This window comes from Parasteatoda tepidariorum, chromosome 8, assembly GCF_043381705.1.
Source record: "Parasteatoda tepidariorum isolate YZ-2023 chromosome 8, CAS_Ptep_4.0, whole genome shotgun sequence".
Taxonomy (NCBI): domain Eukaryota; kingdom Metazoa; phylum Arthropoda; class Arachnida; order Araneae; family Theridiidae; genus Parasteatoda; species Parasteatoda tepidariorum.
In genome coordinates, this window is record NC_092211.1 from 70777487 (window position 1) to 70794473 (window position 16987).

General features: G+C 29.9%; 1 protein-coding gene across 1 annotated transcript; it reads right to left on the reverse strand.

Moving 5' to 3' along the window:
* Window positions 1-7481: 7481 nt before the first annotated feature.
* Window positions 7482-14044, reverse strand: LOC107436414 (chymotrypsin inhibitor). The gene is made up of 2 exons (XM_016048124.3): window positions 13833-14044; window positions 7482-7719 (listed from the first exon to the last, which is right to left on the reverse strand). The coding sequence occupies exons 1-2, from the start codon at window positions 13885-13887 to the stop codon at window positions 7526-7528; spliced, it is 249 nt and encodes an 82-aa protein (XP_015903610.1). The 5' UTR covers window positions 13888-14044; the 3' UTR covers window positions 7482-7525.
* Between the last annotated feature and the right edge of the window lie 2943 nt (window positions 14045-16987).

The following is a 16987-nucleotide window of genomic DNA, read 5'->3' on the forward strand; positions in this document are numbered from 1 at the left end:
ACAGAATCTTGAGAATGTTTCCCTCTCCAGGATTGGTATGTTTTTAACGTTCCAGATGAAACAATTTGGTCAGCTCTTACACTGAGAAATAAAGTATAACTTCCTAAATATGGAAGAAGATCAGAATACTCCAAAGATCATTTTGCAAACAAAACATATAATCATTATAATTTTATGTAAAAATATTTTTTTTAATGTGTTAACCGCAATTAAAGGAATAATTTTCTGGGATTTAAAAATAATCTATAATGTTAGAAGAATGAATATTAAAACTTACACTAAGAAAAACGTCAAATCCACCAGAAAATGGTAATATTTATCATGTTTCTGGCTCAATGAGAACATCAAAAGGCTCAGTTATTTTGATCAAATAGTTTCGTTAATGATTTTACAAAATAAAATATGGTTATGAAATATCTCTTAAAATTTGGTCATTTTATTATGATACCTTAGAGCATAGCATAAAAACCATTTATTTGGTTAAATTTACTTTTCAGTTTTTCATTTTATACAAAATATATAGTAACAAAAGCCATGATTTGAAAAAACAGTTATTCCTTTAAACCTTTACGTGTGAACGGAAAAATTACCAAATTAAAGGTTTAAACACCATATAATTTGGTTTTATTAACCAAACTCATCAATGCCATATACTGCGATAATTTTACCATATTTTTTTTACGTTAAAAGATGTTTATATTTTCCAAAATGAAATAATTTTATCAATTTCTGTAATTGTTTGAATACGTCATTTTATATATTTGACAGTTTCACATTGAAATTTCGTAAATGCTTGGGAATTTTTAAAAGCTTTAATTTATATAATTGTAAGTTCCAGAATGAAATAGTTTCGTAAATTATTGTCAATATTTAAAGATGTCAATTTATATAATTGTCAGTTCCAGAATAAAGTAATTTCGTGAATTTTTGCTAAATTGTAAAGGTTTCAATTTATATTGTCAGATCCAGAATAAAATTTAGCTCGTCATTTTTTGTTATTTTTAAAGGTGTCAGTTTGTACGTATGTGAGTTCTAGAATTAAATAATTTTGACAATTTTTTTGTAAGACACTTTCACCATTTTAAACGTCGCTGTCAATGCTTGCAGGTAAAAGGCAAAAGGATTAATAAAAAGTAATTTTTTTTCAAATTCTGCAAATTTCATTATTATCTGACTAAATTATCTTTCTCAATTTCGGAATTATATATGGCTGTCTATTCTTGAGTAAATGCTTTTGTTAATTTTTAGATGAGTCAATTGTCTCAGAATGGAATATGTGTCTCAATTTCTCGACGATATCTTTATTTATTCTTAAGTCATTTTATTTTATTTTATAACCGTCGTTGAACAGTCGACCCAATTTTTGGGTTTAAGACTGCTAATGCTCAACCACATACCCTTGTAATTCTGAACCCAATCCAGAAGACAAGGGATCTCCTGGATCAAGTATTGGGAGAAATTAGCCTTCGAAGAAGACTTTTTGATGGAACTAACTTGCATTTGCGTTACATGGAGAGGAAAACCACGAGAACACCCACGGTTCGCCTAATGGCAAGGGGATTCTAACCTATGATTCGTCTACCACTGTGGGTATTTCATGTCAGCACTGTGGTTCGTGAAAGCCGGATGCGGAATTCGAAATCGACCAGCCATCGCTGTGATTCGAACCGGTTTCACCTCATTGGAGAGCGAATGCTCTGTCCCCTGAGCCATCNTGAACAGTTCTGTTCATTGGTGAAATATGTTCATCAGTACCTCAGAGGGAAACATTCATAAGTTCCCGCATTTTTTTTTTTATCTTTTGTCCCATTTCTGAATATAAATGAAGCATATTTTTAATCAAAAATCTTTAATGTAATTAAAGTGTAATAAACTTAATGTAATTAAATTATTTGCATTTGCAGTTTTGTAATTTTGCCTTTTATAAAATCTTGAATTTTGCAATCAAATGCATACATATCGATTTCTTAAAAAAAAAAACTGAAAAAAGCGTTAACAAATAGAATCTATTACACACAAAAAATTGAAATCCAAAATTTTACTGGCAAATCGTACTCAAAGCCGGTTAAAACAGTTATTCTTAAAAAATCTAATCCACTTTTAAAATACCTTTTTAAAGTTTTTAAATACCTCTTTATGCTTCAATTATCATGTGTTTTTTAATGCCAGATTTTACTTAAAAGCAATCTAAGCGTAACAAGTGGATCTAGTTTCTTTTTTTTAAAAATTCAATTGGTAATATTTATTTTTTAACTATCTTATAATTCAAAAAACAATAAATTTCAAATTGTTTTTTTTTTTTGAAAATAACAAATTATTTCATGACTAAGTAACTTTTTAACACAAAGCGTATAATCAAAAAACCGTTTATTTTTTAAAAGTATATTTTTTTACATTATCACAAAGGAGTCTAATAGACATAATATAGCGCAGGAATTAAATTGTCCTTTTCTTAGAAGTAAGAAAAGATCTCCAAAATAAATAATTTCCTTCGGGAGCACTTTTAAAGTAGTTTTTAACAAAAGACACTGAAGTGTTTATTTTTTTTCTTCAAAAAGACCAGGAGATTTTGATGACGCCAGACAGAAGGATTTAGTTCTTTTGTACAGATCGACAGAAATGCTTGAAGGAAGAACTTCAGAATGGTTATTTCCACTTTGTAGTCGATTTCAGTACAGATTTAAAAAGTAAAAATGCAGTGTAAAAACATATTGCAATTTAAATCCACATAAGATAAGCATAAGAATTTTACTTTGCAGCAACGATTAAAACTTCAAATTTTACCTATCTCAAAATCGCATTGAAACGAAAATTTAATGTTATTTATTTAAATCTCACTTGCAATTTCAAGATAATCTCAACAAAATTATCTTGAAATTACCTAAAAACTTAAAATTCATTTTCTATTTCATATTTTTCCAGAAATAAAGAGATAATCATTTTATAAATATTAGAAGATTTTAGATCTTGCTATTTCTCATACATATGAATGAAGTTTAAAGCTTTTAGAGGTTTGAGGGACAGACAATAAATTACAAACGGAAAATAAGGATTTGGAACACCCTATGCCAAAAAGATTTAGCAATAGATTTGTAACTTGTGACAGTTATTTTGATTAATATATGCAATAATTACGCAAAATTTCACAAGACTAGCTTGAATATTTAAGGAGATGTGAACATTTTTATAAAACTGATTTATTTGGCTTACGTTTTCTGCTATAACTTAAAAATATTCAATAAAATTAAACAGAATTTTTAGAGCAATTTAAATTTAATTACAAAATTATTGCTTTCAAATTTGAAAAAAATTCCTTTAAAATCATGCAAATATACGTATTTAAAGTAGTTATCTTATGTTACGCATGCGTGGTGAAAAAAATTTATGTTTCTTTTTTCATTAATTTTGTAGTAAATCATATTTGGAATCTGATGGAGAAAGTCCGATTTGATTTCTGAAGAAATATAAAAAAATGTATTAGTTTCCATTATTGCATGTTTCCATTATTTTGTCCCCATTAATGCAGTCTGTTTAATAAATTAAACTCAGTTACTTATTCAAATCAAAAATTGTACATTTTCATAATTAATAATCTAGTAAATACTTCAAGATAAGCAACATAAATTTCATACATAATTTCCGACATTATTTGTAAGTTTTATCTAACATTTTAATCAAAATAAAATTATGTTCTACAACTTAATAATTGGTGTCATTAAATTTTATAAAAATAAAAATAATAATTGAAATTTCATAGTTTTTGTTCCGATTCTCCTAAAATACTAACATTAGAACAAAATTTTAAAATTCGGATTTCTGTACGTATATTTTAAAACAAAATAGAAGGAACGATGCTTTATTTTGAAGAATTTCTCTACCTGACTCAGTGGATTTGTAATCTTGCTTGTCCTCAAATGAAACATTTACGCACTTCCTTTTTTGAAAGAAAATACGAAGTCAACATTGACAGTTTAACTTTGAAGTATCTTTTCTCGGCAAGATAGACAAATTACTTCCAATGCTATTACTAAAGCTCATCCCTTAATTATAGTAATTAACGTGATTGTCATCAACCAAATTACATGGAATTATTTCAATGGTGCATAAATTTATCCTGAATGAACTGATAAACTTATTTAGATAACATAAAAAAGAGGCATTTTCAGTCAAAATAACGCCTCGATAAAATGCCCACGCATACAACTCTTTAAAATAGATTAATGATAATAAATTAATGATTTGATAGAAAAACTGTGAAGGAATTCTCTAATTAAAAGTAAATTAGATTAACAAATGATTATACGAAAAAAGGACTTAAAGAAAGAAAAAGCTATTTTACTTGATTAGCGAATCATTAAAAAAATTAAATACAACATATATTAGCAAAAGATCGATACATTTACAAAATAAATTACTCTTTTTTCATTATAAAGTAGAGTCCGGAATTAATGCTTAGCTATTAGCTTTGACAAAAATGCTTTTTTCTCATTTTTAATGTAATAATATGCAAGCGATGCTTAATGTGTGATGTATGTAATAGTTGTGTACATAGAGTATCAAATAAGAGTAAAAATATTATGTGCAAAAAATGTTTCTTAATGATGTATATGAAATTATACATTTTACGACAATTTGCTGCAAGAAAGCCACTATTTCAGCCAATTATTGTAAATTTTTTTGCACCAGCATAACCTAATAGCAAATATTGGTAAAATTCCATTAATTTGCACTTTATTGCGTTTTTGCAATAAAACTCTTCAGCCGTATTAAAGAAAAAAATGGAGTGCCATTCAATTTATAAATTTTTTACATTTTTAATTGAGTTATGAAGTCTAAAAATATAAGAAAGATAATTGGTTTCCAAAAGCATGAATAAAAGTAAAAATATTAAAAACTAACGGGCTGGCAAGAGCATAAATAAAATAAACACATAAGAAGATAAATTTAAATAATAAAAGCAGACGATAAAATTAGAACACCAGTAAGTTGTTGATTTTTTAGAATTAGTTTTGTGTGGAATTTGAGTTTTCGTATATCCCGTTACGGGCACTTTATCTAGTTGTTTTATAATTTTTATATATCCCGTTACGGGCACTTTATCTAGTTGTTTTATAATATTTGATATATCCCGTTACGGGCACTTTATCTAGTTGTTTTATAATATTTTATCTATCCCGCTACGGGTGAGTTTCCTTATATCCCGTTACGGGTTTCCCTTGCTGTTTTATGATCTTTTCACTATCCCGTTACGGGTAATTCATATTTGTTACTGTTTGTGTTGTTTGTTAATAAAAGTTTTTATAAAAAAAACTGAACAGTTCTTTAATATAGCGTGATACGCTACAGCTATATATATTTAATTGGTGGCAGCGGTGGGATCCGTTCCAGAAATGTTTTACTAAGTTTTTGAAAGAATTGGTGACAAACATTATTGTTAAATACACAAGTGGGCGACCTTTGTGCTAAAATACAAACTAAGGTAGACAACGTTAAAGAGCACAAAAATATTTTTGTGCTCTTTAACGTTGTCTACCTTAGTTAAACATTATTGTTATTATGGATTTCTTACTTAAGAAAAATTCCTGAATGAGATGTTTAAAATTGATGCCAAAAAGTGTGGAATTCGACGATACTTCGAACTCTTTGAACAGAAAGCGAAGAGATTTAGGGTGAATTTTGATCTTTGGTTTTCGTGTGCTTTGCAGCTTATTCCTGCTGAAAGGCCAGAAAGTTATGATGATGAATATTATTACTTTAAAGAAAATCTCATTGGCAATTTTCAGTATGATCCACAAGATATTCCGTGTAATAACGATCGGCAGAAGGAACATTTTAAAAAGAAATGGAATTCGCCAAGTATTGTGAAGAAATTTAAATCTGAAAGTGAATGTTTCTATTGTGGTGAAATAGGACATTTTAAGAAATACTGTAGACATCGAGATTTGGATTACAGAAAAGAAAATTACGCTAGAAGTTGGAAATATAGTAACCACCAATCCGACTATAAAAATATATCGCCGAATGTTTCCCGAAAAGCACCAAATTCCTTTATTGAAACAACAGTTACTTCGAAGGGCACAGAATCAAGTTGGCTTAATATTGGTAAATTAGGTGGCACTAAGTATGGAAATGTTGCCAGGAGTAATTCTGAAAGAAGCCAATCGACTTCCAAAAGAGCAATAGTCTCGCCAACAGTTGTACCAGAAGAAATGGAACCAATTACTAAAGTAAATAAGAATGTGACTATAGATTGGGAAGAAAATATTTTTAAAACAGTGTCTAATTGGAGTTCTCCAAGTTTTGAAGAGAATAAAGGAAAAAGAAATAAAGCTTATTTTCGTAAGGAATTCGGAAAATTTGATGAAAACATTATGGAAAGTGTTAGAATCGGAAGGAACAGAATCAAATAGTAGGAGCAGAAATAGATATGATATTGGAAGTTAGTCCATGTGTACTAAACACAGAAATAAAAAGTGCAGTACCATGAGACGAATTGGTCGACGGAATTTCTACAGAGATAGTAAAGGTGGTAGAAGAAAAGGAATATCAAGTCATCCAAGAAAAAATTGAGATGAAAAATGAAGAAAAAGATGATGGCCAAGTCAATCGAGTCAGTTTTGTGGTAGAAATTGTAGAAGAAGAAATAGCACATCCAAAGTGCCAGAAAGAAGCATCATATGCAGATATTTTTTGTCGGAAAATTGTGAAATGGTTTTGGTTGAAAATGATAAAGTTTGCCAGAAAGGTGAAGATGTAAGAATTGAAAAGATTTCGGAAGTAAAATATAGTAAAATTCATGTTAGAACTGAATCATCAGTTATGGAAGAAAAGATGAAGATTAATTCCAATAAAGGTAGCAAAAGTTTGCCAGAGATTGTGGGCAACAAAATGGGGACTAACACATTAGTTACAGAGAAACGTAAAAGATTTTCGACTAAAATAGTATCGAATAGTGCTAAAAATAAAATTGAAACCAAAGTGGTTAATTTGCCCTGTAGGAATGAACAATTTTGTTCAAGAAAGAAAACTCCAGCAGATGCTAAACAAGTAAAAATCTTTCATAAGAACTTTGTTATAAATGGAAGTGTCCATTACACTAATTATAAAATGTCAATCAAAAGACACCTGCTATTTTAGAGCTGTTCACAGAAGGAAATCTGTCGTTTGCTCTGTACACAAAATTTGGAGTTTCTGAAATAATCGTTATAGTGGGAATGAGATAGATTAAAAGTAAAAGACTTGCGACCCATTGCTGAAGATTTCAATAAGCATTTGCACCTCTGCATCGCTGCAAAAGACGACCACTTTGGAAGCACTTAAATTTATTTATTAGTAAAAGCCTAATATTATTATTATTTGCTATATTTTGTTAATTTATTTATTTTCATTAAATTCATGTTAAAAACTGTTTACACAAGTTTTTTTTCTTGCTGCATCCTGTATTAAGAACTAAATTGCGTAGGACGGAAATTAAACGCAGATAGTTTGAAAAGTTTTATTGAAAAACATTCAGACTATGCACCTTTCAGCATTCTTCAGGTTTAACACAATGTTGATCAGATTCTCTTCGAACTGTTCCACTTGGACATCCACAACCTATGATGCATTGCAAAGTGCAGATACGACCTTGATCTTTGTAGTTTGAACAAGTATCAGGACAGGCTGAGTAACAGGTGCCAAACTTTTCACCCTTGCTTTCATCACAATTCTCTTGTCCAGCTACAAAAACAAGTATTTTTATACAGCTTAGAAAATTAATATCATCTCATTAAAAAAAAAACATTCTCAATTAGAACGTTAAATGTAACTCTATTTCTGAATGACTTACAGAATACCCAAACACAATCTATATGGTGAAAGTAATTTTCTAAAAGTTAGCCGACTCACTGTGCTTTCTGTTCTATAACGATTAATTATTTTAATTTTTAATAAAATAAAATAATTCAGTGACTACCGTTAATAAAATCACTTGATTATGAAATCAGTCGCTTTTTAGTACCAAAACTGAAAGAACGGAATCACCAAAACCTGCTAAAATCATCTTTTGATGTGATAAAATTATACTTGAAAGTTTGTAAAATAAAATTTTTGTAAGTCATTTGTTTTAAAAATAAATAGAATCTCTTCTGAATGAATAGAATTTGTTATTTTTTCAAGTTTTTAAAAATGTAATTAAGAATAAGATAAATAATACATTTCATACTTCCCCCACTTCCCCCTATGTACAAAAAGTAAAAAGTTACTAATATGGATTACACTTCGTCATTGTAAAACATTTTGGTATAAATTACAGTAAAAAGTATCAGTGTTCAGCGTGCCGGTACTTTTTACCGGAAAATTTATTTTTACCGGAACATGTATGAAACAAGAAATCGTATATACAGTAACTTTTACTGTAATAATTACCACAAAATCACTTATCACTCTAATTAAATACACCGAAGAGCCATTACATTATGACTAATAACATGTAGGACCACTTTTCGCCCTCAAAACTGCTAGCACCCACCGTGGCATTGATTCCACAAGGTGCTGATAGGTAGTATGAGATATCTGGTACCAAGCGCTCACCAACTGGTCCTGCAATTCCCTCACATTGCGAGGAGGTAGCGTGGCAGCACGAATTTGGTTTTCCAAGTAGGACCACAAATGCACTATTGGATTAAGGTCAGGTGAATTTGGGGGCCAAGATATGACTTGAAAGTCACTGGAATGTTCCTCGAACCAATCCATGACGATTTGACCCTCATGACATGGTGTATTATCCTGTGGGTAAGCACCATCCCCCGCAGTAAAAATTGTTGCCATGAATGGATGAACCTGGTCTGCAACTATGTTCAAGNTATGAGGATTATGGGTCCTAATGTACCCCATGAAAACATTGTTCCTGGGCGAGAAACCATGAAATACAGAGCGAGCCCATTGTCATAGATTGAGGGTGGTCATAATGTAATGGCTCTTCGGTGTATATAATACTGTAAATTTAAACGGTAAAATTGCCTTTTTCGGGTACCCACAGTACCGGTACTCCAAACCGTAATTTGATCAGAAATGCCTTACAGTGTTTGGAAAATTGAAGGATTGGAGTTATAGATATTATGAAAGGGGTGTGTGAACTAATTCTGAGGAAAACTGTTGATGAATGCGTAAAAGTTATGAACTTCACTCTTAATCATTCAATAAAGCAAATCTATCTACAATGGATGTCTGTTAAGCATGTGATCTTTTAAAATGAACTTAATAAAAAATGAATTATTGGAAGTTATAAAAACTGTCATAAACTCTCAAATCATGTAGAACCTTTAACTTCATATTGTGCTAACCAAAGAAATAAGCCTATATTCGAAATTCCTTCTGTAAATTAAAAAATGTAGCCTTATGTTTGATGTAAATGTCAAATGCAAATTCAGTAAGAATAAAATATAAATGTGGCAATCAATTTAAGTTTTTTCCAGACGTCGTGAAAAAGATAAATATCATCTCGTCATTTCGCACATTCGTATAAGACATAAAAATAACATATTATGGTTGTCAGTAAACAAAGAAAATACAAATAACTTTGATTCTCATCATCTTAAAATTAATGAAAGCTATAAAGTTATCTAATTTCAAATTATTTATTTAACTCGTTTTTAATGGTGCGCCAGTGATATTAATTAACCGTACCTTATTAATATTATTCTCTGCTACTCTAACCCTTTTGTTTTTCATTAATGTTCCAAATTAAAGGCTTTAGACTGAAAGTGATTGTCTTTTATTATATTATATATTAATCTAATCATACTACAGATACAGCTATACATATTATGTATAACTTTTTGATAAGCATATTAAATTGCCTTTTTACAGTTATTATACATTAAATAAATAACGTTTACTTTCATTATAAAGTTCTCGCAAAACTGTGTCTAGTCAGCATATGCAATTCAAATAATGTATATAAAGTAACTAGTATTTTTAAAATTCTGTTGCATTGTTAGGAATTATTTTTCTGCGTGCATTGTTCGGAATTTCGAGCTGTTGATGAATAAAATCAGAGGCGAAAAATATTAATTAACCGATTAACTTACTGAACCGAAAATTAAATACGAATTTTAAGAAAAAGAAAAGAAGAAAAAGAAAACAAGTTGCTCTAATAACAGACAAAAAATATCAGGAATAAAAAAATGGAACTAAATATATGTTTAAACAATAAAATGCAAGGGATCTTTTAATAGAATAATTTTTAATTTTGATGGAATAGTCCTGCATTAACAGTAGACAAAAATGACTGCGTAGCAATCATGGAGCTTGATTGAGTGAATCGAGCTGAGAGAGGTGCGCCTAATATTAAATAATAATTAATGCGATCAGAAAGGTGGAAATCGTTAGCTGGCTGTTCACTAAGAAGAAAAGTATAGTCAAAAATACCAGATTATGATAAAATTCACTATGTTTCTAACTCTATGGAAACACCAAAAAGATCGGTAATTTTCGCCGAAGCACTTTGGTAATGATTTTGGTAAAATTAGCAATAAAATATGGTTTTATAATCTGCGATAAAATTCATCAATTATGGAAAAATTAGGTAATTTTACCATGATACCGTAGAGCATGGCATAAAAACAATTTATTCGGTAAAATTTACTTTTCAGTTTTGTACTTTTTACTAAATGCGTGGTAATAAGAACTATAAATTTGAAACCAGAATTTCCGGTAAGCTATTAATTACGATATGAGAAAATTCCCAAATGAATGGTTTATATACCGTATTTTTTGGTTTTTACTACTTGAATTATGTTTTTTTACCTGAAATATCATTCCCATACTGTACGGTATTTTCACCAGAATTATTTTTCTGGTAACTCACAGATGACTAATCGTAAGACACGGTTCCCAGTAGAAACCCAAAGCCAAGTATTACTGGCTGCAGTCAGGGCACAGGTAGGTGACCACTTTGATCAGGCTACGAAGGGACCGAGGGTGTGTGGTATTAGTCCTCAGTAAACTGCTCTACCGTAAAGTGCTTGACTTCGCTCACAGGTCGTTTTACTACCAAGGCGAGGGAGCTATCCCCTCCGCATTGAATCAAAATTGTGATGGCATGTCTTTGAAACGTCCTTAAAGATAAACGTAAATGAACTACAACTACAACTTCGGCTGTCTTGTTATTTAATGTTAGTTTATGACCGTCGTTGAACAGCTGATCCGATTTTAGGTTTAAGACGACAAATGTTTACCTCCTCATCTTTGCAATTTGTAACACGATCCGGAAGACCAGGGAACTCCTGGATCAAGTATAGGGAGAAGTTCGTCTTCGTGGAGGAATTTTTGATGTAACTAACCTGCATTTGCGTTGCATGGAGAGGAAAATCTCGAAAACTTCCCACTGTTAGCCTGAAGGCTAGGGGACTCTTACCCATAATCCGTCTATCACTGAGGATATTTTACGTTAGCACTGTGGTCGGTGCGAACCAGGTGCGAAATTCGTACTAACCAACCAACGCTGGAATTTGAACCCGGGTTGCCACAATGGAAGACAAACGCTCTATTCCCTGAGCTACCTCGGCTAGACAAGCGAAAGTTTGTCTGTATGTATATTCCCTAATAACTTAAGAATTGGAACACAGATTTGAATCGTGTTTTTTCGTCCTTTTTTTTTCGACAGCTTGCAAATTTTTATACCCTGGTTTGAAAACAATCCCCACTTTCCAGCGCAATGTAATTCGGGGGTAAAATCGAAAATTCAAAATTTCCTTGTTGAGAAACCTTTTTTGATATCTTTTGAATGGTTTCACTGATTGGCTAAGCGTTTTTTGTTACAGTTTGCTTATATTTTTGAGATTATACTGCCATTTTTTCAAACCTCTCTTTGAGTTGTTGGCGTGCAATTTTAGAAAAAATGGGTTTTTTATTGTTTCAGCTTACGATATGATGAAACCGTACCAGCCGTTCCAGCATCGTTACGAAATGTTTAAAAAATAAATACAGACGATATAGCGAGAGAAAATGAAATGCCTAATAAATCTCGCAAAACTAATAGTTTAAATGGTGAAATAAAAACGCATTCTAGAAACAAATACGCAAGTTAGCATAACTTCTATAAGCGAAATTTCTATTTACATTTTTTTAATTATTGACTCTACGATTTTCAATTATGAAATACTTGAAAAGCTGCTTATTTAAAAATTTGTACCAGCTGGTTGCATGAGACAGGTAACATGTAATAAAATAACCAAAAAACTTTTCAGGAGTGATTATTATGCTACAAAGAAAAATTCCTATATTTGCGGTGTTCCAAATAGTCGATATTAAATTCCTTTTAATTTCTTTAGACAATCAAACATATTTTGTTTTGAATTTTTGAAAATTTACCCGAACTTTAAATGTTAAGCGACGTAAAAAAATCGACAAGCAATCTTTGTGAGTAACTGGAACTTCCTTTTTGGAATATCGAGCTATCTTAGCATATTTGTTAATCTTTTATTTAAAAATGAAAACTGATTGAGTGTCCCACCGATTCTTTTATTGTTACCTTTGTTTTTCCCCTCTTTTTCTCTCGCGCTTTTCAACTTAGTTTGTCTACGGTAAGAACTCCCCCTGCCACAAAGTCTGAGGCCATCTGCTTTATAGAAGCAAGAATAGCGCATTTCAGGGTTGGTAACTTAACTTTCACTCTAGGGCCAACACAAAAGACCGGAGAAAAAGATTACCTTTCTCTCGCATCCCCGAGCCTAAACAGTGATACCACACCCTTACGTTAAATAGTTATACCTCGTTACCATAGTCACCGCCACGGGTCCAGATGAATGGCTAGGGGAGTTCCTACTTTAGACAAGCTATACCAGTCAGTATTCACATCATCAGCAGTTCAAATTGGGAAAAAGCCAACGCGAATCACATACAAATAGCGGAAGCTAACCAAATTCTGAAGGTTTGAATGTATAGCAGAAAGGATTTCTTTTGGTATTTCATAAAGAAAATGAGAGATCAAAAAACATCTTTAAGGAAATATACCTTTCTTATTGTCCTTTTTATGAGTTTCCTTTTAAATTTTAATCATTTTATTTTCAACTATCATTTTATGTATATACATATATATGATTTGTATAAGCCTTTAAGTGATACGCGTGATACTTTGCAAAGTCAACAAACCGATTATAAGCTACTTAAGGATTCGAAATTTTTCCAAAACTTCTCGGATTATTCAGAAATGTAAGGTAATAGTACGAAATCAAAAACAAATTACGTTAGATTTTAAAAACGCAGTGCAGGCAATAGAACGTTAAGTGCAGGCAATAAATATTAAAGGAAAATTGTTCAAAGGCATATATTTTGAATTATGATCAAAACTAGGAACCATGGTCTTTTTTTGTGTGTGTTTTATTAAAAAAAGTAATGCTATTAATTCACGTTAAAATTAAGATTTATGCTTGTATCCGAATTAGAAGGCGAGGTATGCTGAAACTTGAATTACTTCAAAGCTTTAACGCAACGTGTCTCAAAAACATGATTATTTTATACATCTTACTTTGTTTTAAGTAAATTAAATTATTTGTTTTTAATTTTGATTTTTCTAAAGTAAAACTAATAGTAAACAAATTAAAGTAATAAATTGTCAATATTAAAGCATAATATTTTCAGTTATATCAAAAATTAATATTTAATTTTTTCAATTGCTTTAAACGGACAAATTTTGTTTACTCATTAAATGTCACAGCAGCACACAAAACTCAGGAGAATATTTCTAAAATTTGCTCCGAACTTGGTTTTAATTTTTGAAAAAGACAACTTTATAACAAATCTTCAAGATATTTCTGCATGAGTTTTTTTTTATAAAAAGTTTAGCTTACCTTGGCATACTGCAACAGCAACAGCCAATGTGACGAATAAAAAGAAAGCTTTCATCTTGTATAAATTTTAAAAAGAGATTCTGAAGTTTCTTTTCTATTCGGAAATGTTTTACAAAGAATTCTACAGTAAATTATGCTTATATTTGGAATAAAAACTATTAAAAACAGCTGGAAAAACGTACGTGACCTTGATTCAAAATTTATCGAATTTGCTCTCTGTTTTATATTTCATCAATTCTTTATAATGTATTCATTGTAATTATAACTTTTTATGGGATCGCTAGATTTCGTGAGTTGTTTCAAAAAGTTTTCCTTCCCTTTTTATGACTATCATATTGTTGAGTTCATTCCACTAATTTTTTTTTCTTGTGTTTATTTACAAATACCTTTACTTACGATCTATCATTTCGTACTATTTTACAGTCATTTCTGATCAGTTAATTCGAATAAAGTTATGACATTCTACATAAAAGTATGATATTTTATTAGTTTTTTTAATATCAGAAGAGTCTTTAAAAATGCATCGAATCATATTTAATTTTTCTATCAGAAATTTATTTATTCTATTTGCTCAAGCAGCATTTACATATTAATAAATTTCATTCTTATTTATATTTGACCTTTTGTTGTCCTTGATTGAAATTTTCATCTTTAGATATCTGTTAAAATAATTTTTGTTAAAGGCACTGAAGTGGTAAAGCCACTCTAAAACTTTGAAAGAAAAATAATTATGTTTAAAGGGGACTTAATACTATAAAACAATGTACCCAATGTTTATTTTAACTAAGTGGTTTGAAACGAAATTTACGTAATGAATAGTAATTTATTCTGATAATTGTCATATTTTAATGCATAATAAAACTTTAAAGTCATGTTAAAAAATATAATTTTATGTGTATATAATTTTATTGGTAAGCTGAATACAATTATATACTCGTAGGAAATAATTAAAACATTTATTCATCCTTTCTATAACCTGTCAAGGTTGACTAAGTAATGTACTCCGAATGGACAACTTACAAAAATTTCACTGCACCGAATTTCTAATTTTTAAGAAACCACTCACAATTCAAGCTCAATACAAATAATTACAACCGATTACGAAAATCGCTAATAAAATTATAACAATTAAATTGCCTATTTTGGTTAATTTGTTAATCATTAAATAAAATATCAGTGATCATAAAAAAATAGTAATTGCAACATTTATATAGCACTCTCCTTGCATTAAAAAAAATTAAAGAGCTCAACGGCAATTGTTCAAATTATAGTGACAGGAACAATTCAAAAAGAATCAAACTGGTGATTAAAATTTTGCTAACAGCTATGGTTTTTACTATTTTTTTAACTTTGTGCAATGCGCAAAACAAAAAAGTGAACACCCTGAATAACTTTTGATCTATTTTTTTCGGCTTATTCGGACTCAATCTTAATGGTTTATGTCTTAACCTTACACAAATTAATTTCGATTTTTTTTTTTAAAGTTTCAGAAGGTTTATCAAAGCTAAAGTTTTAAAATTACTTACAAACTTAAACATTTGAAGAGGGTAACAAACTTCAATCGAATCCATTACAGAGTAAATAAGTTAGTAAAAATTTTGTACATTAATTAAGAACACACAACAGTTAAAGCAGAAATTAATATTTCCCGTTTGTGTAAAAATAAACCCGGTTCACGCATTCCACTTTACCTATATTCCATACCAAGAAGTCTTGATGATCTATATTTTCAGATTTTAAACTTAGGGTTTCGGCAAGATAGTGAAATTGAGGTAAATGGAGAGAAGAACTAAATTATCGTAACAAGACAAATAAGGTATTGTCTATTACCGATTTTCCTTCTACGTTGAATCGAATGTGACTAATTTTGAGGTGATGGAAACAACAGTTTGGACGTTAGCATTATTTCATGTCTAAAAGGTAGAAATCTTAATTTTTATCCATTTATGCATTTCATATTGCCATCTAGAAAAATTTTCTATATTTACCTATGGGCAAATTTTCTAGATAGCAGTATGAAATGAATAAATAGTTTTAAAATAAGCATCAACTTTTGGTACTTTTAAGCATAAAATTTTTTCCTATAATAAGAATATTTCAGAAGGAAAGGGTAACTAACTACTAGTCAAAAATAGTACTTTTAAAATCTTACAGATTCTGAACTATTTGTTTGTTTGGCTCATGTTTTGTTTAATAAACTTCAACGTAAAAAAAATAATATTTTTAAAAGCCACGTTTTAGTAGTGGAGAATAATAATTAAAAAAAAATTGAAAAACGAAAAACGTGGGACGCATGAAATACATAACAGTAATGTTATATTAGTGTGTGTATGTGTGCTCTTGAGAATATGTGTATGTATATCTGTAATTGTAATTGTATCTGAATGTGGATGTGGAATATGCTTGTGTATATGCATATGTATGTGGATGAGTAAGAAAATGTGTATATGTATGTGTATATGTACTGTTATGTATTTCATGCGCCCCACGTTTTTCGTTTTTCAATTTTTTTCTTAATTATTATTCCCCACTACTAATGTTATATTAGTGTGTGTATGCGTGCTCTTGAGGATATGTGTATGTATATCTGTAATTGTAATTGTATCTGAATGTGGATGTGGAATATGCTTGTGCATATGCATATGTATGTGGATGTGGAATATGCTTGTGCATATGCATATGTATGTGGATGAGTAAGAAAATGTGTATATGTATGTGTATATGTACTGTTATGCATTTCATGAGCCCCACGTTTTTCGTTTTTCAATTTTTTTCTTAATTATTATTATGTATAATAATAATTAAGATACACTAATATACTAAGGTTAATATAAGGTTAATATAATAACTAATACACTAATATACACACACTAATATACTAAGGTTATATTAGTGTGTGTATGTGTGCTCTTGAGAATATGTGTATGTATATCTGCAATTGTAATTGTATCTGAATGTGGATGTGGAATATGCTTGTGTCTATGCATATGTATGTGGATGAGTAAGAAAATGCGTATATGTATGTGTATATGTACTGTTATGTATTTCATGCGCCCCACGTTTTTCGTTTTTCAATTTTTTTCTTAATTATTATTCTCCACTACTAATACGTGGTTTTTAAAAATATTACTTTTTATTTTGAATTTTTTTATTTT